Consider the following 26,165-nt stretch of genomic DNA (forward strand, 5'->3'; position numbering starts at 1 on the left):
ATATCTATTATTAGTGCGGAGTTGAGTCCATAATCATCGGGATTGAGTGTAATGTTGGGACAGTATTCACGCTCTTATACTGCTTGCAGTAGTTTTCACAATATAGTTAATTATGTGCACAGGAACTTTGTTTTTTCTTAAATTTGAATTTGAAAAAAAGAATTGTCCGTTAAAGTTAATGGGAGAGATGATGTCAATTTTTATTAAAATTTAATAGAAATTAATTTCCCTGATTAGTGGTTTCGAAGTGTAATCTCATCTTTTTTTAAAACTGACTACATTGATATTTCAATATATTGAGCAATATATTAAGTCGATCAATACATCAATATAAAAAAAAATAATGAAATAAATTATAATATATTCAAATAAAGTGAGATAGAAATAAATCACATATAAACTAATATAAAATAAAATAAATATTCATACTATGGAGAAACTCGAATATAACTTCGAATTTGATCATAAGAACTTAGTCTTACCCATAAGACAACCAAAATATTGTCCTTTCTTTTTTCCCACTTTGATTCATTGGCTTTCAGATTTTACCTTTTTGCATTTAAGCTTAATCTTGTTTTTCTGTAAAATCTAATTCCTAAAATTTTGCTTTTCCATACGATTTAATTTTAAAAGTAACTTCTGTGGGATACTTATAAATTAGAGTATCTATTTTTATTACTTCTGGATATTCTGTTAAAAACAATGTAAGATTCTCCACATGAGAATTCCTAATTATATTTGAAGCAAATTATCCCCGCGTTTCAAAAAATGAAGCAAATTATCTCTTATTAATGGTCTAGATAGAGGAATAATTTATTTCATTTTTCAAAACACAAGGGATAATTTGCTATTCTATTTTTAATAAGGTTTTTTCTTTTTTGCTAATTTCTCATATTACAGGGATAAATTGCATCTTTCCCAAAAAAAAATTAAGGATGTATTCATGTTTTTATAATAGTAAACATAGTGATAGTGATAAGAGGTACAATAAATGCAGAGACAAAAATATTGATGCGTACTCTCAATTTCTCTGATTTTTTTCTAGTTATTTCATATTCCACTACAAAGCTATTTTCAGTGAGTGTATTACATTGTAGGAAAAATAATTAGTAAGAGTTAATAGCTATAAAAAATAACTAATAGGAGGTAATAAATACAAAAAAAGTATTTATAAGCCTACAAATCGATGGCCCATAATGGAAGACTCTGTGTGTTATTGATGCATCAAGCGTCTCCAGAAGCAGCAGTTGGTTGTCCTGAGTCAATGCCGTGGCTCCACAGTTGGTATATCTCTCCCCTTATCAGACCGAGCAGGACGCATATTCCTGATGTAATTTTGTAAAGGTGAAATTACAGAAAGTAAGAAGAGAACATTTTGATCAAAATGGTGGTAACAAGTTCTTACCCAGAGTGCTGGGGACGAGGTAGAGGAGAGCTGGCTGACCGTGCCCATCCATTATATACATGCCTAAGTAAGTTAAGCCGAGCCCTGCAATTTGCAGCGTTAGTACAGTCTCCTCTGCAGCTTGAGCATAGTCGAAATATAGTAAATTTGGAGAAGCAAAAGAGTTAGATGAATGTGTTGGTTTCTTGTTGGGTTTTATACTTTAAACGTCTTCTACATATAAAACATAAAACAAGACAGAAACTTGAATGAGTCAACCCAGAAATAGGAAGTTAGTAATGTATTATTACCATGCGAACTTAAAAGATATATACGTAACAGAACATGGAACAACAATCTATATATATGTACTTCTCAGTTCTGAAAAAGGCTGAAGAAATGAATTACAAAACCAAAGCACTGCATGCACAATACAAAATGATGCAATAGATGATCAACTTGAAGGCGGCAGTGATATGAAAAAGGTCAGCATCCGTTAAGATTTGGCATGATTAAGTTATCCAACATGTTTGCTACTGGCATGCTATTAACCTCATCTATGAACAATCTTCAGCACTCTCGAATTATGGGCTTTCCACGATAACTTATTTGTTTGAAGGGGTCAGATAGGAAGAAAATTTTCTCAAAATTGAACTGGAGTATACCAATGGATCAGCTGTATAAAGAAAAGAGTTGAACCAATACAAAAATGCCTTTCCCAGGACAAAGCAAATCCACTAATAAGAACTTCAGGAAATCAAGGATCATCTGACATCCTCAACTCCTAAAACCAAAAGAAATACAATAAACTACCTAGTAACTTAAGGATAATGATATATTAGAGATCCAAAATGCACCAAGGACACCCCTTTGTTTTACCAAAAGAGCCCCACAACCTTTAATTTACACCTGGATATTATATATTTATTGGCTAATAGCTTCTGTATGACAACAGAGCACAAGGCATATCTCTATCTATCTCTCTCCATATACACACAGAACCAGTCAATCGATCATGGGAGTTATAAACAGATGAAGATAAGTATGATTTATGTGGGAAAGTTTGTAACATCTGTACTGGTGATTTATCCCTAGTCATGCTCATAGTTTTACTAAGACCAATATTCCTCTGCTCTGTTTTTACCTTCACTTGTAATCACAGTATGCAATTGAAGGCTGTGCAGAAGCTTAATGGGGCGCCACACTGTTATGACTAATGGGATTTAATATTCCATCTCGAATGAAAAATTGACACTGAATTGCCATGTCTAGAAAGCTTTTCAGAACTAAGAAAGGGGTGACATATATAAGGAGCTATATCTACATAGGGCATTAAGCTCCCCACCTTATTCATACATTTTGATAGTTTAAGTGATAATTGCTAGTGAGAAAGTGCAAATCACATAAGCCTGAGTTTTAATATCATACTTCAAGATAATTAAGAAAATTGGCAAATTTAAGAACTGAATTAGGACAGTCCAATTCATTGCAATCATCCCACTGGAACTAGGTACATTTCTACTGTCACTGAGGACAATAACTAGTGCATGAGCATAAACAAAAGAATAGATATAAATTAGAGGATCACAAAGACCAAATTGACACTCTAGGTTGATCTTCAATAACACATTACAAATTACCTTTGACAGAAAACATATAGCCAGTCAATAGTGATGGAGACATAATCATGCAGCAAAGTCACTTACCTGCTCCATAACCAACCATCAACCAAAGAAAATATCCATTCAGTATCCCCTTGTTATAGAATTTGTCAAATCTGAGACAAACACCCACGAAAGGACTCTATCAGTCAGGTAAAACAATCAGAAACCCAAAAGTATTTATAGAACAAACCATACTTAGTCACATATACACTCAATATGAACATAGCTTGCTTATATAAGAGCTTTTAATAAAGAATGCACTACCAAAAAGTATTTATAGAATAGACATACTCAGTCATTCAGTATCATTTGTAAAAAGATTGCAAAAGCAAACCAGGGTAAAAGATTATTCTGGGCATTAATAGATTATCATTTCATTAAATGCAAAAAACAGTTGAGGTAGAAATATTAGGTATTAAATTGCCATTATAGGGGTATTTTAAAATACCTGAAAGAAAAGCAGACTAGCAAACCAGGAAATATGATGTCTCCGAAGCCAATCATGCTATAACCATGATAAGGATCAGCTAGTTTAGGAACTCTCAAAAGCATGGGGATCGCTTCTCCACCATTGTTATCACCTCGAGCAACCTAAATGACAGAGAAGAAACTCATTTTGAAGAAAACAACTCTAACAAGAATTTAGGCGAGACTGATGCTTTTTTTTAAAAAAAAAAAATTAATTAGTGATTAAATCAAATGAGCTCATTCTATTAAAAAGGCCCAACAACACTTTAGATTGCTTTCTCCCTATCTCATATGCATAGTGGATTTACAGGAAAAGCAAGCATATGTATTAACACAACGTGTGATGTCTATCCGACTTTATAAAGCCTTAAAGGATAGGAGATTTTAAAAACTATATAATACAGCAAACATAGATCAACATAGAAATGTGACCAGTGATGCGATTTGGCTTTACTTCACATTTTAACATTTGTTTTGCTTTTCAGAAGTTTGTTTCCAGACAAACTAAAACAGGCTTGTCAGTTTAACCCCTAAAATTCTTCAAAATCATGAACACCTTGTATTTCATTTTGAAAGCACATGCTATATGACCAAGGGGAAGCAAATAAAGATGAATGAAGGGTTTGACATCACATGATTGTGGTTATTAACAATCATAATGACCAATAATTTGTAGCTACTATGGCATTGAAATGGAACTCCGTAATTTAAGATATTGCATTTAGTTATATCATATGTTGTGCATGTCTACCTTAGTGGATGACCTCATCCCAAAAAATTATAGACTCTCAAAATTTCTTATCAATTATGGTGGAAATTTGGTGGCAATAAACTCTCCGTCTTATGATCTAACAAATGCTACATCAGCAATATGATTGAGGAGAATAAACTGACAGTGGTTGTGATATTCTTGCATATGTATTAACATTCCAAGCAAAAGTTCAAAGCACCCCAAAAAAATACAGCAAAAGACGATTAAGCTAAAACTTTGAAATTTTTCGCTAAATCTGTCTACCCCTATTATTATAGGTAAATACACAGACCTCCAAACTTAGTTTTGGAATTATAAAAGCCTTCCTCTAACTGTTGGAATGTGTTTGAAAGACATAACTTATGAAAAGGCAAGTTTACTGTTGGTAAAGTTTTATACATAGGTGGTTGAATGTTTTGTCATGTGAAAGGAAGTACGTTATATATTTTTAATGTAATTTGTCTTTTTCTCCTCCATATAGGACTTCATAAGTGATAAATTGTTTGTTGCTTATATAAAGAAAAAGTAAGGTACAGTTCACAATTAACTTGACAATCATGCTTATAACAAGAGATGAGAAAAACAAAGCATTCACTACACTAAGCTATAACTAATTGCTGAATATGGATCTATCTCAAGAAAAGACATTGAAAAAATACATTGAGTAATACATTCACTTCAGATTCTATATATTGCTAAGTCTAGTGGACCACACTATGCAGGGTTCTAATTTGAGAAGACATTATTAAACAACTTATGAAATAAAGTAAATCTTGTGCCCATTCGTCTATCAATTGGATATCTTTGTTGATGACAAACACTTGTGTATAGTATTGTGATGAAACTTAATTGGATACTGGTTCTTAAGGTTAATTTCATTCATTTTGAGAGATCTGAAAAATTATAAAATAGTGTTTACAGGGAAGTTATAATCATTATCTTACAAGAGGTAACTTCAATACATTTGGATTGCGTCACAAAATAAGTGAGTGCATTTCAAAAGTCACAACAATTAGTGTTAATGAAGCAATAAATTCCATTATATTGACTACCAAAAAGAGATGATTGTTAGCTGGAGACAAATGACAAGAGCAGGAGCTGTAATTTCCAAATCAAGAGAGGAGGTTTATGTAATTCATCAAAGTAGCAGGAGAGGGTGGCCTAAAGTTATCCTTCTTAAAAACTAGCTACCTAGGCTTACGCTAGAGCTATTTTTTCCACATAAGCAGTTCAAAAGCATCAATTAAGACAAACAAAAGGAGATGCTTCACTTCAAGGGTTAGCATTTTTCTGATCACTGTCACATATGATATTCAACACCAAAAAGTACCAGAAGGAACTGGCAATTCCTTTCTTCTTGTTTGAATTCACTTTGAGTGGAGGTTATTCTGAAAAGTTGGATGAATGCTTCAATTCAATACCAAAAGATGGAAATATATAATTTATAAATGATTCATATAAAGAAAGAGAACATCAAACGATAAAGGAAGACATGTTAAATCTGTACACTTTGATTTCAATAAGGAGGTCTGTTAAAATTTAAAGACCAGCTACGTCCAAAAAATGGAAACACCTTAGGGAATAACTTTGGAAGGAAGATTTCTACACTATTGATAGGTTTATTACATTAAATGGAATAGATAAAGTGACAAATTATATAAAAGCTTACCGCAATCATAACACTGTCACGGAATATAAATGGGGATAAGAAGACCCAGAAAATGTCATACAAGAATGCACAACATAGAAGTACTGTCGCAACCTAAAAGACAACAGAAGTTATCAGATGAAGATGAAAACATATTTGCAATTTAGTTATGAATATGGTTTATTCTCATGCCTTTATATTTGGTAATTGAGCCTGTTGCAACACGGTTATCATCATACAAATCCCCTGACATCAAAGAAAATCATTAATATCCAGCACCAGAATTTGGTAAGCATTTACCAATGGCGGTTGGATGAGAAGACCAAGTAGCATGATGGGACAAAGACAAATCATATAAAGCTGACAAATATAATAGACATTCACAATTCCAAAATTCCATAAATATAAAAACATAGAGCAACTATAGGTGTCGTAACCAAATTTAGGGTTTTTATGTATATGATATATATTAAAACACAATTTCAGACACTCTAAGATGAATATATTGATAAGCATAAGCACAAATTAAGAACGATAATAAGATTATGAATTGAAGACAACGAATCTTAGATAGATTTAGTTTTAGAAGTTAGAAAACTTTGTCAAAACCCAATATAAAAAAACGGATTATATCCTACATTACAAATTGTTACAGTTTAAAAATTATGACAAATCAATACTATTTACCACGGCTACACAAAATCAATGCGCAAAATTAAGTTTTGACCCAATTCATCAACATGTCCCGTGGTTGTAGCAATAGCTAATGTTTTGGCCTAGTTGCACAAATGACCAATAATCCGTGGTGAAACTATGATTAATTAGTATTTGCCACCGTTTTTACTTAACGAGGAAAAAAAGTCATATTTCTTTTAGTGACCAATGCCATATCATGTACATGTTCCAATACCATATCTGTCAACCATAAAGTGCAAGAGTGTTTAAATTTGTACCTACAACAGTGAATTGTCAGTAGAGAAGTTCAAGTACAAAACAATATCATGAGGTCATTGGTGTCATTATGTCATGCCTGATGAGAGCAGTACATGTGTAATATGCCATAATTCAGGACAAGGATAAAGAGTACTTGGTTTAGGTGACTGCTTACAAGAACATCTTGGCCAATCCAAGAGAATGATGCTTTACGAGTTGCAGCCCACACAATGGCAAACACCATACAAAATATAAAGATGGCTAAAGAGAAAATAGATGTTTCCCCGAGAAGCGGTAAATTCACCATCTTTTCTCCGCAGCCTTTGCATTTGCTGTTCAAGAAAAGATCAAATAGACATGCCATATGACCAGAGTATTATAGCCTTACTCATTCAAAATGCAATTATCCCATACCTTAACACCAATGAAACTATACATTTATGCATTCCCTGATAACCAAAAAAAAGAAAGAAAATCGATAAGGACAACAAAATTTCCGTGTAAATTAATAGTGTCTAATTCAATGATATGCATCAATTGTGAGGAACACATATTGTAAAGATGTAAAACTGTCGATGTTTTGAGTTTAACAAGTTTGAAATACTGAATTAGTTCCATAAGTATTTTGTGTTTTTGTTCCTCCAGTGTTAGAATAAGTTCTTTAGTCCATTTTATCAAAGTAGTACTTGACAAGCGAATCATGATTGTGGATTTTCTACTTTCTACGAAGCATTCTTATCCACTATTACCAACTAAGACAATTCCTCATCTGAATTCATAAATTGATAGAAAGAAGCCTTTAGATCAAATGTAACTACTAGACATGACCAGACATAAAAATGACACTCATGAAATATGTTTATAGGATTTTGATATTAATTGTTTTAAGTCATACAATCACTATGATAAACACTATTAATTGAAACAAACATGGATATTCTATGCCTGTATAACCTCTATTTGTTCTAGAACAGTCCAATAATTATTAGTTACAAACAGGTCCTAAAGGATTTAGCAAGGTACTATGTTGCAATTTGTTCGATTAGTATGCTATAAGTTTTTAGGCAGATTGATTTTTCTCCCACCAGGTCTATGGAGTCTATATCTTGTAACAAATCTGGTCTAATGATAATGAAATAATTACATGTGGAACCCCTAAGATTTAAGTATGTTACAGTCTATTCTTTATTCTTTGCTTTTGAAGAAGAAAATGTAATAAAAATGAAAGATACAAAAGAAAATAAAAAAAGTTAGTAATGTATTTGATTAAAATAAGCGAAAGGAAGAAATGGGTGGTATATGTCCTTTTTTGTTTATGATTAATTATACATATCTATAATTACCACTAAGTTATTAATTAATTAAAACTTATAAAGTAAATACTATTATGTTTTTTCATACACATGAACAATTATATATTTAATATATTTGTATTATTTATTTTGTCACTAATTAATCGAACTAGTTATAAAATGAAAAAAAAACTATTTTAATTCTTTTACTTTATTTACTTGGGTAATTATATGGTTACTCGATATTTAGTTATTTCTTTAGTTAACTAAATTCATTAAAATGAGATTTCCAATTATATAGATTAGTTAAATCTAAACTCATAACTTATCTAGATTATGATTATTGAAAATAAAATCAAGCAATAAAGCAAAACAAATAATTGGAGGGATTGAAGTGAATATTACCTGAATACCTCCAATGCAGAAAAGTACAATTAGCACCCAGATGAACCATGATGACATAAAGAAGTAAAGTAGCAGCAGAAAACTTGATGCTATTATGACAAAAATTATAGCAGTTGTTATGCTAAGTTGGAGGATTTCATCCTCTTCCTCATCCTTGGATGCTGCACCATCAGATTCCTGACATGGAAAAAGGTCCCTTAGTTGCAGCTATCACATTCAATAAAAAGAAAAACAAATGCAGCTCCTACTTAAGTAAAAGATACATCAATTAAAGGTAAAGGGAAAATTGCAATTTGGTCCTGTAACTAAAGAAGTGTGGAAGTTTTAGTTATTTTGAAATTTAATTTGGCAATTACGTAATGTAACAACAAATTGGCACATTAAGGAAAAAATCTATGAGAATTATAAATATGGTCGGAAGGCTCACGTGATGCGTATATGCCAATTTCGACCAGATTTGTAATTTCTGGTTCATTTTATCATTTATGTGCCAATTTTTAAAATTGAAGGACTTATTTGCCAAACTGAATTCCAAAATGACTAAAGTTGTCCACCAGTATACTTACGGGATCAAAATTGCAATTCAGTAAAAGCATCATCTATTCTTTGATGAATTACAATGAAAATACCGAAACCATCATGGTCAAAGAATGTTCCTTTCAGTTCTAGAGGTACTAGCAGTTGATGACATTATGATGCATTTAACAATGATAACTATTTGAGAACTTTTCTCCAGAGCTAAATCAACAAAAACATAAAGAGAAAGTTTTTGTCGTAGAACCTTTGGTGTCATTGCATTAGAGTGCTGATCATGTTGGCCTGATTCAGTGAACTCTGACCAAAGTGAAGCAGACATTACTGATCCAACAGACATCAGCCACAGGAATACCACTGAGTAGTCTACAATTGGGCGATCCGGAGAATATACCAATAGTTCCACTATTGAAAATAGAGAAGTTAGCATCTGAATTTATCAAACAAAACAATGTATTCGAACATGATGCACGGATTATGAGAGATCAGGAAAATCTCACCTAACACAAATCTTAGAATTATAGCGAACAAGATAAGAAGCACCACTTCCTGCCCTTCACAAGATAGAGTTGTAAAATTTTCTCTATGAATACTTTTGTTTTTTAAAATTTTTCTTGAACATCAATGGCAGCTATCCTTTGTCCACAGGAATGTGAAACTCCGTTGAGCTTTGATTTTCAGTGTAGCGAAAGCAAAACAAGAGTGCGACACATTTCAGGTAGATGCTCAGGCTTCATTTCATTTTCAACTCTATACTATTTCAAATTGTGAGATTTACATTTTCATATTATTAACAAATCCGACATTCTCATGTTTACTACCTTTACCACTCACCTAGTTTCCAAGTTGTTAGTTGTTAAATTTAAGATACATCATGGAAATAATGAATGTTAGTAAGATTTTTTTACTCCATAGAACGCAAACTGATAGTATTTCTTTGTGACTGTGAAATAAAGAAACTGAAGGATTCTCATTAAGACGTACTCCAATAAAAGTTGCACGAATACTGTTAATCAACTGGCATCTAAAATTATTCTAACAAAATTACTGGACGTACCTTTCACCCCACCAGCCATGGATTTAGTTAGTGTCTCTCCTGCTGACTTAGATATTGTTATAACGGGAATTTTAATGTTGAAACTAGTATCATTTCCACAACTCATCTCCAGAAGACCTATAAAAGTTCGATAAAAGGAGGCATCAGTTCAAATGCCGAAGTGAAATTCACTAATGAAGAGGTTTTCTAATTATTACACCATCAAAACTGAAGCTACCTTCATCAGTATTTATAACCACCAATGCTGCTGCTCCTGCTTCTTCAGCAACTTTGGCCTTTGTTGTAAAGTCGCAATCACCACGTACAGCCAATGCAATAGAGCCTGATAGCTACAAGAAAACAGAAAACAAGTCTTCGTATTGCACTTCAAAACCAGATATGATAACAGATGACAATATCTAGTGGCTTTCCCATAACAAAGTTACACCTGAATTCAGTAATCAATAATAGCTAGAATGTTTCAGATAGCTAAAAATGATAGAAGACAGATGTCGAATTTGAAGGAGCCTACTTCAGCAGAATAAAACTTCACAATTGTTTCAAAACTCCAGCTCTTTTGTTTATGTCCTTGCTAATTTATTAAAAGTTGTTTACTTCCTCTAAAAATTGATATTTCAATAATAGATTTATTACAAACAAAATTTGCGCGCATTGGATTTTCAGTTTCTGTTTCTCTTCATCCAGCTATTCATTATTTCCTTTGGATTTGCACTTAGCTGCCACGGCAGAAAGATTGTTTCTTCATTTCATTCCCTCTAATTGTCATATCTACCCAAATATCTTTTAGTAGGACGCAGAGACAAAGAAATGAGCAACAAAAGAAAAGAATATATAGACAATTAGAGGTAGAAGACAGATTCTGTACTTCATATTGTAGAACAATTGTTTTCTTAGCCTAAATTCATCTTATAGAACTATATTATAGAAAACAATAATACTTAGAGCAAAACTCTGCAAGTCAACCCATATTAGAGCTAGTGTAATCATCCTCTCAAGTTAAATAAATAAGTGCTATATTATGTGGGATCATAATATCTCTTGTTACATTTGGTTTGATAGATTTAAAGTTGTGGATTTCAAATCCCTACTAACAAATCCTTTTGGATTTGTTTGGATAATTTTAAGTTAAAAAAAAAAAAATCAAATGTTTTAACTCTAAATTTGAACTTTTTTTTATGGAACATTGATGGATTTCTTATTCTTCATATATAAAGTCATTTTGAAATCTTTTCAAACAAATATTCCCTTTAAATTCAAATCAATCATTCCAAATATAGCCTGAATGCCTTTGACTATTAGCTTCATTAGGTGTTCAGTACTTAGCTCTTTCTTCAGCATTCACATAAGCCATTATGCTTAGTCCATTAGAACTTGGTAAAATGATCTTTCCTATTTGCTCAATAAGATGCATGGACTACTTAATGCACACGAATATTCTAATAACCACCAAAAATAGCAGATAAAATTAAGAAAATGACACACAGAATAACCTTAGAGCCTGAGGATGAACAGCAAGTGAATGGCTGTGTATAAATAGCTGGCAATCTCTGGCCTTGTTTTGCATCGGTCGGCAATATAGAGCCAAATTTCGCACTTAACCCACGTAGTTGATCCTTTTCGGCACCATTAACCCACATTTTGACTTTAACCTGGAAAAAGAAAAATTAAATCAGACATAGCATATTCCTTATAATATGTGTGTGTATATATATGCATCTTCTCATTAGCAAAGACATTCCTAGGAGAAAGAAGGCTTAACTTAGGTTGATCACCAAGAAAAACGTTAAATACTTTATCAGTATTGGGCAGAAATATTACTTGCTCTGGCCTAATCTAATCAATTCCTGTGGCATTACAACGAGCAGATATTCTGCAACTATACGCTGATAACGTGATCAACAATATAAGGCCGGTAATTACAGACAACAGAATAGAAATAACTTTATTTCTTAACGAGCTTAGAATCTTATACCAAGCTGGAGTAATTTCTGCAGGAGGACGCCGCGGTGCCGGGGGTTGCGCTTGCAGCTTCATCACCGGTGGCAATTGATGACAGGAAAAACAAGATTAACCCCAACTGTAATCCGGTCATTGAGCCCAGAGAAAACCGATTTGACGATTTAGGGGCCATAATCAACTAGGTTTTATTTACTTATTTTCCCCCGTAATTCAAATCGAACAACAAAATCCTTGATTTTCTATATCGATTCTGGATTACACATTGATCATATCAACTCTGGGCTTGAACATTGATATCGATGCATGAATTATTAGAATTACAGGAGAACATGCATCTCAGAATTGGGAGATGGAAAAACGGAAGGAAATTTTGGTCCAAGACAGGGGAGAGACATTATTGCAAATCAGCACGAGAGTACGTTGGCATGGCATGGCATGGCGGAGTTGATGGGACCATATTTCTTTGTAAATCAATTAGTTCGGACATCCTTATCAAGCCTCAAAATAGGGTTACATATATTCTCCACCCCTCAAATATACATAACTTGCATCCATTTTTCTAAAAAATGAGAGGTAACAAAAATTCTATTAATAAACTGAATATTAGTGTTATAAGTATATCACGAAATAATTTTAAATATAAAATATCAATGTATGTAATAATTTATTGCAATGTATATGGTGATGAAGTAAACTAAATAAAATTTAAGAAATTAGAACGTGACGTGGACGGAGAATAGGGTCACTTGTCATTGTTTTAAAATCATAATTGTCTCTCTATGTTTAAGTATTAATGATTAGTGATTACTTCATGATCAAAAACTTAAAGTCGTTATTGTCTTCTTATATGCAAAACTGCAAGTAATTATTGACGATTACTCCAATCAAAATCCATTTGCTCACGTCTTTTCCATATGTACGGTCATAAGGAGATTAGAAATTAATCCACAATCACGTTGCCACAATTTTAAAATACTTATGGGAGTATAAAATATATTAATTTGTCGAATGCGTATAAATTTTTCAAGTAAAGACGACTTCTCTATATGCCAATTGTAGAATGTGACGATGGTTTAAATAGTTGTGAAGTGAGACACATAAAAATATAAGATATAACGTATGTATTAACCTCATAGGATTATAGTTAAATAAATTATTATAATAATGGGTCATAAACCTCAAATAAATAGGCAAATTAAGTTGAAATAAAGTGTTGAAAATAGTTTATTAGTTAAGAGACTTTTAAAATTTATTTTCAACAATCCCCTACAGTTCAAAATTTTTAAAATTAAAATATGAAAAAAAATAAGTGGCAACTTATACCGTGGAATCAGTCGTTGTGCTTTCCAGGCTTGAACTTACTTTTAATATTGACAATATATATTTAAGGAGCAATTATGGTTTGCACCTTGAATTATGACTTCTGAGCCAAACTTCAATTATCACGCACACGATATTGACTTTAGAGCATAGTTATAGTGAACGTGTTAATAGCTCTACACTTTCATCAAAATTCTCGTGAGGTCTCTAGGGTCAATCCAAACACTGAACCACTGTCCATAGCAACTCTCACTTAAGTGAGTACTAGGTACGTGTGACCTATAGCTCATGAAAATCCCGCTTTGTCTCATTAATGATCATGACTTAGCCTAACATCATAGTACTTCACATATGGGATGGGAATGATGTATTTTTTATACTCTCTCCTCAACAAAATATGCTATAATATGAGAGTTGTTCATACCCATTAAACTATATTAAACACAAAAGTTGGATTACTCCTAACGATTACTCCTCCCTTGACAAAGAATCTGGCCCACGTCAGTCCCCGAGACAATTTTTCATCACATGCAATAATATCACATGCCTCCCCCTCTTTTTTTATTTTTTTCCTTCTCACATTATGTGCATGACCTATAATTCAAAAGCAACTCCACAAGAGATGATTATCTCAATTTATTTATAGTAGTAAGCATGGCACATTACATTTACGTGAATAATTTTTAAAGTTATTTATAATAAAATATTTATAAAAATCACATTAAATTTTTGTAAAGTAAAAACGTAAATAAACAAATATATATACAAGATAATTAAAGTGTTCTCTCCCGTAATAATAAAGTATAAATTCTAAATCATAATAATTAGCAGAATTTTTCTTTTTTTCGTTTTGTCTTTATTACATTTTCTTTGCATCAATTGCTCAATTAAAGCTCTCTATATGAATAAAAGCAATTTACACTTCTTTAGTTATATAATCCTATTTCGACCCCACATTTTGTTTTAATATTGGAGGGAGTAAACAATAATAAATTTTCACAAAGTCATAGTTTCATTTACTCTTGTAATCATCTTTCAGTGGATCAGTAACCCTATAAAATAACATGTTTTCAAGTGAGCATTCCAACTAGTTTGAATTCTTGAAAATTGCAATGTCCCATCTAAACGGGTTGGTTTGCTTTATTTGATCCTAGTGACTAGCACAAACATTCATCAACAAAAATAATAAACAAACCATTAAAATAATGGGATTTTGCAACTAAAATATGATAAATCCTATTTATTACACAAATATAAGAAAAAATACAAGCAATTCTCTTGTGGTATTGCAAATGAGCAAATTACCTCCCTTTGTAAAAGAAAAAAAATAGTTATTTACCTCTCTGTATTTTCTAAAATACAACAATTTACCTTATTATGTTTTTTAAAATGAAAAAAAAACATATAGGGGTAAATTGTTATTTTTTTTTAATATGGAGGTAATTTGCTCATCTGTAATATCACAGGGGGATAAATTGTTATTCACGCCACAAATATATACCATACATTCATGGGCCTTCATGCCACGCTTCCATGGTAATTACGACCTCTTCTCGTAATGTTCACCATCAAAATCTCAAAATTCTAATTCTACTCTTTTTACACTGTCCTTTGTTGAGGTATTGTGTAGGTACACATAAATGTCCTGTGGTATGAAAAACTACATGCAATACCTCGACATTATTTCTATTAATAAACAGATCTCTTTGTTAGTCAAAATTCACCGAAAGCAAAAAAGTCGAATGAACTCTATATTTACCTCGATTGATTTACTATTAATATATTATAAATAAAATAAATCTTTTATGATCAAATGATCCTTATACATGTGTGTGATGGAGTGTACCTTATTCTTTATAAGGATATTTTGATAAAAAAAAAATCTTTAATTTATAATAAGTCAATGGAGATAACTGGGCTTCTCTCCTAAGATTTTATTAGCAACAGATGAATGAAATGGAGAATGAAATGGAGAATGAAATGAATCGTTTGGAAGGGGAGGGGGCTGCAACAACAGATCCGGAGGAGTTGGAAAAGAAAGTAAGAGAAACAAAAAAGAGGCGGTCGTGTTGTGGTAGTGATGACCGCCGTCGGAGAAGACAGATTGCAAATATCAGTATATGTATACTTTTTCAATAAAGGTAAATTGCATAACAATCAAATGTTTTGGTAAAATAGTGCAAAAATACCCCTTTTTGTTAGAAATTAATAAAGAGTGCATGTCACATGCCTAAAATACGAGTGCATCTTTTTTTAACAATTTCTGACATTATTTTATATTTGCAGAAGTCTATCTTGTCCTTTTCTTTGATATATAAGAGAAAATAAATATTTTAATTTAAATATATTGTGATAATCATACATTGTTGATTAATTAATTTATACATTTTAGTTATAGGAATCCCATTTTTCTCTTATATATTAACTAATTTATATATTTTAGTTATAGGAATCCCATTTTTATCATACTTATTTTTTTTATTTCTCTCCCAATCTCCAAAAAACAAAATAAAACACTCAAAAAATAAATCTAAATACTGTAAAAAAGAACTGCATCCCTGAGATTATAGAATATAGAATTGGACACAGGGCATAGCTGTCAGGATCTGCATTCCTCAGAATTTTAAGATCATTCAATCCTGTGACCTTGTAGAAACATAAAACATGCATGTAAAGTCCCTCCCACTCCATAACATATGCTACTTACTTCCAGGATAAGGTTGCGACACTTGCGTTATTCCAGGGCATCAGATACTTGTATTCTAATTCTTGCACTCCAGCTGATGTTCCCTTGCCTCTCCCAAGGTATCAGCTTTGTCCTACAATACAGCTTCACCCCTCTGCCCAACCAACATCATCAACTCATCCTCTGTTTTTTTACCACTACTCTAGAAACACTTGAATCCTGTCACCCATGGTATCGTTAAAATCAAGTAACTGCTTGCCTCCCTCTTCTAGGGCCGCATCGTCCAACAACTCTTTGATGTTTATGCCCCCCAATGCTGTGCTCAAGAAAACCACGATAATATTCAGAAATACTTTTTTATGGTTGATTCCAAGAAAATATGCTAAAATTCTGTTACAACACAGTACCTGGAACTATATTTGTTATTCCTTCAAGAAAACCAGCCTGAGAAAAGAAGACAGACATATTTTTACGGGAAATCGTAAGGAGGCATTATCTGAAATATGCAAACAAATGCATATAACTACATGGAGATAATAACGAGGGACAACATGAACAAGTATACATGCAAATACACACATTGATCTATATAGTAATACTATTAAAATATGCAAACATCTTCAAACCAATGTGGCCGAATACCGCAAGGATATTTCGGTATAGAAAGATCTCAGTTCAGTGGAGTCTAAATGCACTGAAGATATCTACAGTTGTCAAAAACCCAGTCAGTCGCAGGGTGTAAGCAAACTATGTAAGATCCAACATCGCACTAATTTTGCCTATTGCATGCCTCTAGCCAAAACACAAACATGCCTAAACTGCCATTGATCAACCTGACACTGTCATGACAATATTACCACCACAGCACACACAACCAAACATAACCCACCCTGCCCAAAAGCAGCATCAGCAGTTTTGCATTTCTCTGCATCACCTAAAAATACTGTTTTCCATTTTTCTGATTCCTAGGTGTTTTAATGCTGTTCATTTGCAGGAATACCAGGGGCTCAAATTCCTGGTGGATCTTATCGAAGTGCCAAAATTGATTGCTTCTTTTTCATGATGCAGAGCATAGAAATCTATGTAAGCCAAAATACTTGTGCAGTTCAAAAGATATTCTGAAGAGAATAATGACTTACAGGTAAGCGGACATCAAGTCTTTCAAATCCATCTCTTCCAGTTATTCTGACTCTTAGTTTTCGTGACCAAATGCCCGAGTAAGGACCTCTTGAACCATCTGTAGAATAGTTACGATATATCTCAGGGGTCACTACTTCCACCACCGGATCTTGTGCACTCTGATTTCTCATTCCCAGATCCTTTTGAGTACTGTTTGTTATGCTATTTGGAGAGTTGCTTGTGGAGGAATAACCTGGCATTTAGATAGTTTAGCAAGCAAACTATGCATGTGCGGCACTGTTTGAATATTGCAGTCTCCAAATAAGGAGAATCGAATTATCAATTTGCACATGGTAAAATTTCAGGATAATCTCTGGCCAAATTGTGCACAGATTTCAGATCTCATCCAGGATTCTAAAACATTTTAAGCCTATTACTGTATTGGCACAATTCTTCAATTCTCAGGCAGGTTATCAAAAGATTCCACAGACAGTTTCTTTCTTTATCACTTTTACAAATTTATATGCAAATTAATTCGGCCGAAAATAGCATACAAGAAAACTAAACCAAAAGTAGGAACAAACTGAGTTACGAAGATTCTCCCACTATTACATTTCGAGTAGAAGAGATCTTCTAATCAGATTATGAAGATGAACAGGGTAAACAACAAACAGACTGCTGCTCTTACTTACCTCTTTCTAAACGAGATTGGCTGATCTTGGTACTATACCGCATCTCTTCTTCATAATAGACATTAAAACCCAAGATTTCCTTAATTTCTTCAAAAGAAGGCATGCTTCCAGGAGAGGGTATGCGACCTCCTTTAATAGCCAACAAAGCATCCTGTAGCCATGAAAGGTATAATTTCGCACGACAATTATATAAATACAATCGCCAGTTGAGTAGAAGTTAAAACAAATGTAATTGGACAGAAAACTCAAACCAAATTCAACCAGATCAACCAACAAATTCATACGATAATATCTCACTAGAGAACAAGTGAGAAATATAAGGGTAATATAAAAGTGAAAGTACAACTTCTAATGAAGATATTCATAGAACTTTAAATCTGTTCCTTTGTCAGCTTAACAGTAATTATGAATTTGATCAATTAAAGATTTTTAGGAATTTATGATGAAATATTATTGTAAGTCCTTTTGAGTTGTAGAATAGAATTGCACTGGATACGTCGAGTATTAAAAATTTAAAAGGAATTAGCAAAGACCAGTGTGGTCTTAGTTGAATTACGAGAATTTGGGGCCTGCATCCATAGATGTGAGTCATGACCATTATTTTTCAACTCTAAGCAATTTTATTGAATTTTCTTTGGATGGTTTAATGCAATTCCAAGTACTTGGTGTGGTGTACTGTAGTTTGCTGTGCAGCACTTTCTTCTTTAGTCATTTTGCTCATTACATTAACACATTTCAGTTCCAAATTTTTTCCTTCCTGAAAAACAACAAAAACAGTCTTGCAGTCCACTGTTGTCCGACAAACAGTGTAAACAGCCTAGTCCAGGTTGTCCTTCATCAGTTTGGTGTTTTCTGGCAAGAAACAAGGATGCTGATGTATTCTGATTAATCAGTGGCAGCACAACAAGTTTGCTTCCCAGGGGTGCTTTGGGACTACATGAACATGAGGTATGCGAAGGTTAGAGGGTACATATTATGAACATATAAGGCAAGAGAATCTGTCTGTCAAAAGAGTATATAGAAGAATTTGTCAAGCTAATGTTGCAACTACAAGAGATTATCTATATGAAAGAACTGAAGTTCCAGAATGGCGTAAATGATGCCATAAGAAAGGAGATTCTACTTAAGGATGATTTGAAATACATAGACTACAGGGTGCATAAAAGTGTAAGTACTGAAACTTATTTAGACAGGATGAGGTAAATGGTATAATTGGTATTCACAAAGATTTACGTGGGTTAGCGTAATGAAAGTCTGCATGAATAAACTATCCAAAACCCAGCTGGTCCAAGCTTTTCATGAAGAGAATCCCTGAAAAGTTCTCTATTCCTGATTGCTAAGAACCAAGCTGAATCATGAGATTGATGCTCTAGTGGATGGAGGCTGGAAAGGACCAACCAGAGATCCTGCAGCAGAAGCCACTCAAAATTTACAATTCCTGATTGAATTTTTAGAATCCTGACATGGGCAAAAAACGATCACCATCGTGCAAGATTTGTGATTTTTTAAGAAGCTAGTGCAACATATGAGCTCATAAGTTTTCTGAACTGAAGGCTGAAGTTGAGGAATCAATATGGATGTTAATGGTGGGACTGATGACTGATGAAAAGGAAAGCTTAACTATCGAAGCTGGTTCAGGTACTTTGGCAACCAAAGTTCAGAGGAAAAAGCAAGCCTTAAAAAGTACTAGCAGAGACTGTGTCTATCTGAAAGAGTAATCTATACTAATGATTTATCCAGTTGTCATTTTGTGTGCATTAAGCAACACAAAGAAATTACCAACAATTTTGGGAGCGAAAATGTAGGGTATTAAGTAATCCTTTTTTTTATTTTCATTATTTACTGTAAATAGGAGTCCAGCAGACAGCGCCAGGGGGTTCCTCCAATATCTTCATACACCACCACCACCACTCTTCCCCAACAAAGCTCACCTATGTGTCCACTGGTTTTATTGCAGAACATTCTTACTCCAAGTTTTTGCATAAACATGGAAGCATATATTTCCAATAGGGCATCAAATTATTATATTGCTTATTTGGCCAATAGTGAAGATAGTAGAAGCTAAACATAATTGACAATTGCTATCAGAAACTTTATAAATCTGAGGATAGAAAGACCTTGAAGAAGAACATGAATATATTTTCATCCTGAGGAATTGAAAGAGGCATAAAACCATATTGACATCAAGCACAATCTCAGATGATGAGATCTGTTAACCAAGCATAACTAAGCATGACCCATCTCATCTAAATAAGACTGTATGCCAGGCATGTCAGGCAACTGTATTGCCCTTCCTCCTCACGTGAGCAAAGATGATTTCTGGAGTGCATTATAGACACTCAAACCCCAACCCATCATTTTAGATCAACATGCAAAATATCCTGTGTTGCAAGTGAAAGCACACACACACACACACACATTTAAGAGACTTGAATACCTGCATTGCACGGATGGAAACGCCAATCAAGGACAAAGGATATGCCACAACTTTGTATCCAACATCAGCCAGCTCAAGAGGACTTAGTATTGGGGTCTTTCCGCCCCCTTCAAGCATACTGGCCTGAACAAGGCCTAGACACATGAGTACAATTTACAGTAGAAACTCAAAGTCTTCGACACAAAAATGATTATTAAGTTTCAAAGACGACATCTTTATTTTTCCACCACATACTGATATGAAGTACAATTTAGGGCTTGAAAATCACATGTACTGGCTATTCACCAGCTCAAAGGCATAAAAATTAACCATTCAAATGAGAATAAATGAAAATGCTATGAAAGTTCAACAACTAAGCTAGTGACGACTTTGTCACAAACTTAAGAGGTGACCAAAATACGTCGAAAACAGAAAATGGGACTCATAGCATGGACAATATGCTCAACAACAAAAGCAATGATGCAGGGGTGAAAAGCAGAAGTTTTACAGGTTCAAGCGGATTCTTCCTCGTAATAATAGAATTGTTTTATCTAGAGGCTGGAAGCATTGTCATTATGAAGAGCTACGACGCAGGATAAAACGCTTCTAAAATTAGGACAGAAAATTGGTACAACAAAGAGGAAAAGGTCTCTGTCAGTGCATGGAAATGGCCAGAAGGGATAAACAAATCATTAAGTTCAACTGGCAAGTTTTTTCTGACAAATCCTATGTTTATCTTCAATTCATCTTCCAGAAGTTCCAAATACCAACATTAACATCGTTCAAACATAGATGCATTGATATGCTACTTTTAAGACTGATAAATTCCTCAAATGTAGGTCAGTAAGGTTGCAGAGGTGGAGAACAGACTTTAGAATTTCATTTTTTGTATTCTCTGTCTCATACATTAGTATGAAGGTTAAAATTTGTTGTATACTACCCAGCATGTGAAGTCTAAGTAACACATGGATGAAGATAAAAGCAAAATCAATCATTAAATAAGGTGATGAGACCAGTCAAACACTTCTGAACCCTATCCCTCGAGTCATTTAGTACGTATAATGCATGTAAAAATGGGGGGAGAAAGAGAGCTAACTAAGAGAATCCTACCCTGGGAAGCTTAACTCCATCCAAAAACCCAAATAGAAAGAAGTGCAGAAACTAACTTTTACTGATAATGGACATCTAGGATGTTCTGAATTTCAAAACTACAAAGGGTTGTGATGGGAAGCGTATTACCATTTTTGGAACCAAGGGAGACACTTCACAGAAGGCTTTCATCTCTTCTTTTGAAGCAAGAGCATCAATAAATAAAACATCAGCTCCAGCATCAGCAAGAGCACGTGTCCTCCAAAGCGACTCTTCTAAGGACACAGCTTGACGGGAATCAGTTCGTGCCACTATCACTATGTCTGAACCACTTTCTTTACGAGCATCAACAGCTGCTTTTATTTTCATTATTGCTTCTTCTCTAGACACAACTTTCCGCCCTGGTGTATGCCCACAAGCTTTGGGAGAAACCTTGAGAATATCCAACAATAAGAAAGGTATTGAGATCTTAACTAAAGATCAGATTGATTTGTACATATTAAACCATATCATGATTCTTTAATGAGTTTCTCCATGTAAAGAAAGCATGTAGAAAAAACCCAATTCATAAGTCATTGAGTACTACCAACTGCGATAAATAGTATAAATCTTGAATTCACAAAGCTCCAGAAGGGGCCGCATTAATCTTATTTAAGTACCAAAAATTCCATCAAACTTTGCATATTCCCAGACTTGCGCAACAAACTTTGGAAAGAAGATAAATGCAAAAGATAACAAGCAGGAAGGAAATTTTTTCACCTGATCTTCAAGAATTATTCCAGCAAAGCCAGCCCTGATATATCCTTTGACAGTTCTCTTCACATTCATAGGATTACCATATCCATTGTCTCCATCACCAATGATAGGAATGGATACAGCACCAGTTATTTGTTGTCCTTGATTCACCATCTCTCCATAAGAGATAAGCCCAGTGTCTGGCAATCCCAACCGGGCAGCCGATATTCCAAATCCTAAGAACAGATGAAATGCATTATTGCCCCTCCTCTGCTATTAGGTAAGAAGGGGCATGGCAGCGAAGTAAAGTTTGTTAAGTTATTCAACCAGACAGATTCACTACAACTAGATTCCATTTGAATTCTATGACATTGTTGAAAACCTGTTGATTTATTCTGTACAGCAAGTATATAGTGTACACTTACCTTTTAGATTAGTTGATTCTTGATTTATAGGGATGTGATCCCAAATTTCTTGGGATTGATTTAAAGGTCAAACTTTCCTAATTAGGCTCACACTTGTTTATAAATACTAGCATTATACTACTCATTAAGAGATATAGAAAAAGAATCCTTTTTCTCTACAGACATCAATGACATAATGTAAAAGGAGACCATTCTAATGAAATGTGCAGTTTATGTTACTTATCATAGTTTACAATTTTTCTGAAGTTCTGTAAGATGTGATAGATTTTACATATATCATTCTATCTTCTGGAATCCGAACTACAGGTTCCCAAGCAGACATCACATATAATAAGCCAATCAGCATACCTGTTCAGTTTTTATTTGTTTGCAATATTGAGGGAAGATAATCAATCTACTTTATTAAGTAGTCATGCTTTGCACAGAGAAACAAGATTATGCACATTCCCAAAGGATGAACTTAGAACAGGAAAATTGACGTGGAAGCAAATGGTGCAAGATGAACTTGGAAAAATAAATTAAAAAGGCAAAACTATTGAGCTACAGAGATGTAACTGGGATTTGTAAAGTACTATCTTCAACTGTGTTTAAAATGTATGAATCTATGTTTTCCATTATTATGTAGGAAAGAGAGGAGAACGTTAGAAAAATATTAGTGTATTTGGGATAGAGACACCGGATTGTAATAGAAGAAGAAGAATGCATCAGAGGGCAAAAGGTCCAAGAAAACTTCCGAAGAATGAAACAAGTTAAGAGAACTTTCTCTGTCTTACCCTAATGAAAATGATTGTTAACATTATTACATCTTTCATATTTAGATCCAACATCTATCATGCAAAAGTTATTTCGACTATCCCAAGCAACATATCTGTTAAATGTCAGTTAAGTGTCCAACATCTATCAGAGAATATCAAAAAGAAAACATTGAGACACATAGAACTGTTCTTGAAATGGGGAATGGCTAATACATGAACATGTGCACACACTTTGAGCAAGTCAAAATACAAAATCAAACACGTTACCTACACTAATTCAAATATAAATGTTGGAAAATATTAGTCAGAAGAAACCTCTTCCTCAAAGCCAACGTTCATGACACAAGTGGGGGATCAATCTTTGGAAGCAACAATACGTTTAAATAAAACTACAACAATTTAGGCCCAAAAAACCCCACGCCCATTAAACCATTATGCACAAATGATTGCCGATTCACAGAGGACAGACTAGCAACGCTCATTCGGCCCACAACTGAAACTAAGTGCACATTTCTCAGTCGTTTCATCTTCGTCTAATTTATATTCGCCAGAAGGTCCCCGCCAATTTAGCTTTAAAACTGAGTGCATACAATAAAAAGTGATAATTATACTCCCTTCCTCAGGGTGCTACATGTAACTTCTGTGCATGGGAGGGGAGTGTAATTATCCCTAATAAAAAAGTAACTAAGAATCCAAATGAAAAAGAAAATGAGATTCGCCCAGGTACCAGTAGTGAAGCAGAAATCAAAACCAGCTCTCTCCACAAGCTTCGCGCTTAGGGCGTCGAAACAAGCTGGTCCCAGGTGAATTCCCGGAGAGGCCAGAAGTCGTCGGAGGGACTTCGCTGGCGAACTGACGGCATCATCTCCGGCGTCAGACGCAAGAGCGCATATTCTCCCTCTGTAATTGGTGGAGAATCGGATGGTTGAGTGATGATTTGACTTTGTTTTACCACTGTAAGGTTGAGTATACGTAGCTTTGAGATCAGACGAACTTGCATTTGGGAGCTGCAGCAGATTTGCATACGCATTACGCGAATGGCAGTAAGAGGGCAAAGACACAGTCATGTTTGGTGGCACGGGCGTTTGGTTTTCAAAGTTTCACGTTGTTATAGCAAATGGGCATTTGCTTCCACTTCTTCCGGCCGGGTTGTCTTTTGTTCAATGTTTGCTATGGGTAGATTAGTGCAACGTTTACTTTGAGCTATTAAAGTCCATTACTGAATCCCAAAGCCTTATACTATTCATATTATTTATTATTGACAAAATTATATTTTTAGTCTAATGTGATATGGAATTCAATACTTTTAGTCATTTGCTTTACGATAATTTTAAAATAATAGTAAAATTAAAAAAAACGATATATTCAAATATTCTGTTAATAGAATATTCAAAATGAACTCAAAATTGAAAAAATTAAATACATTTAGTCCTTTACTTTACGGGATTTATGAAACTAAATACGTCTGTCACAGGCGTGCTCTTTTGTCTCGCAGCGAAATGTAATTCTCATATATTTTTCGCCTGTGCGGCGTCTCAGGTTACGCGTAACCTTCGACCAGCCTTCGCACATATCAAAGTATAGCAACAGTCCGTCGCATGTCCTCGACAATGAAACTCGCTAGCGCGATATCTAAACACCTCCCTGCAGGGCATCGCGTGCCATTGCGCTTATCCAGAATGCCCATACTCGCCGAGGCTCTCGGCACTGAATTTTTTTATTCTAGAACTATTTTGAAAATTCTATAAAGTATAGGACTAAACGTATAAAGTTTTTTCAATTTTGAAACTATTATGAAATTTTCATAAGATAGATGACTAAATGTGTTGAACTCCCTATTCTAAATAGCTTAAAGTATAATTTTTACCTTTATTATGGGAGTTTTGCAAACACTTTAGAAAAGTGTTTTTCAACTTTTGGCTCCCAAAAAACGCTTTTCAATGAAAGAACTCAAATTTTGATACAGAAAGATTGCTGTGTCGGGAAAAATTTTGAGAGGATGAGAAAATGAGGAACCCTAACACTATGTTTCGATTTGTGTTTTAGCTCATTCATGAGATGGGCCAAAATCAAATCAATATTTGGATTGGATAAAAACATGCCTTGTATAGGTGTTTTTTTGTCTTTGTTGGTTTTTGAGCCCAAAAAACAGGACAACATTTTTAAATTATTTTTGTTGGTCCGTGAGTCCAAAGCAAATGAGTTTTCTTTGTTTTTTCTTTTAAAAAATTATTTGTATTATATATATTTTATATTATATAATATGTGTTAAACCTAATTAATAATTATATATAAAAATAATTATTACCTTATGAAACTAATGATTAAAAATAATGCTGATGAGTAAAAATATATAAAAATTTTCTACCTCAGTGAAATACTTTAGCAGTTTTGTATATTGAGGACATACCAGTATTACATACTTAATTCAAACTTTTTATTGCTTTAATTATCTATTAAAATTATCATTTCGAATATAAAGTCTTACGAATGAATTTTAAACACATTACTATAATGCATTTAACTATTAATTACAATTTTTTCAACTTTCACTATTTAAATATTTTGTACTAAAATTTTTTTCTACTTGAATGAAATATTTGAGAAATTTGAAAATTGAGGACAATATACCAATATACATACTTAATTCAAATATTTATTATTTGAATTTTATATAATATATTTTTTCAATCCAAATATAAAGTCTAACAAAATCATTTTGGAGACAATACTATAATGCATTTAATTATTCACTAAATTTATAATTATTATTTAAAATATAAAAAAAAATCCTCAAGAAAGAAAATTACGTAACATAAATATATATACTATA

General features: G+C 33.4%; 2 protein-coding genes across 2 annotated transcripts; both read right to left on the minus strand.

Annotated features, from left to right (window-relative positions):
* Positions 1-1,012: 1,012 nt before the first annotated feature.
* On the minus strand, positions 1,013-12,598 carry LOC105166485 (signal peptide peptidase-like 5). The gene is made up of 14 exons (XM_011085859.3): positions 12,109-12,598; positions 11,627-11,785; positions 10,354-10,465; positions 10,137-10,253; positions 9,327-9,484; positions 8,546-8,722; positions 7,263-7,297; positions 7,024-7,180; positions 6,108-6,161; positions 5,937-6,029; positions 3,497-3,639; positions 3,091-3,161; positions 1,406-1,489; positions 1,013-1,325 (listed from the first exon to the last, which is right to left on the minus strand). Exons 1-14 carry the CDS (start codon positions 12,265-12,267, stop codon positions 1,225-1,227), a joined length of 1,620 nt encoding a protein of 539 aa, XP_011084161.1. The 5' UTR covers positions 12,268-12,598; the 3' UTR covers positions 1,013-1,224.
* Positions 12,599-15,955: 3,357 nt separating this feature from the next.
* LOC105166486 (Phosphoenolpyruvate carboxylase family protein) lies at positions 15,956-24,504 on the minus strand. Its single transcript, XM_011085860.3, has 8 exons — positions 24,060-24,504; positions 22,177-22,388; positions 21,568-21,849; positions 20,350-20,472; positions 17,913-18,063; positions 17,241-17,473; positions 16,509-16,545; positions 15,956-16,417 (listed from the first exon to the last, which is right to left on the minus strand). Exons 1-8 carry the CDS (start codon positions 24,397-24,399, stop codon positions 16,299-16,301), a joined length of 1,497 nt encoding a protein of 498 aa, XP_011084162.1. The 5' UTR covers positions 24,400-24,504; the 3' UTR covers positions 15,956-16,298.
* Positions 24,505-26,165: the final 1,661 nt, after the last annotated feature.

The sequence above is a fragment of the Sesamum indicum genome, linkage group LG7, assembly GCF_026168435.1.
Source record: "Sesamum indicum cultivar Baizhima isolate 11 linkage group LG7, ASM2616843v1, whole genome shotgun sequence".
NCBI classification, from domain to species: Eukaryota; Viridiplantae; Streptophyta; class Magnoliopsida; order Lamiales; family Pedaliaceae; genus Sesamum; species Sesamum indicum.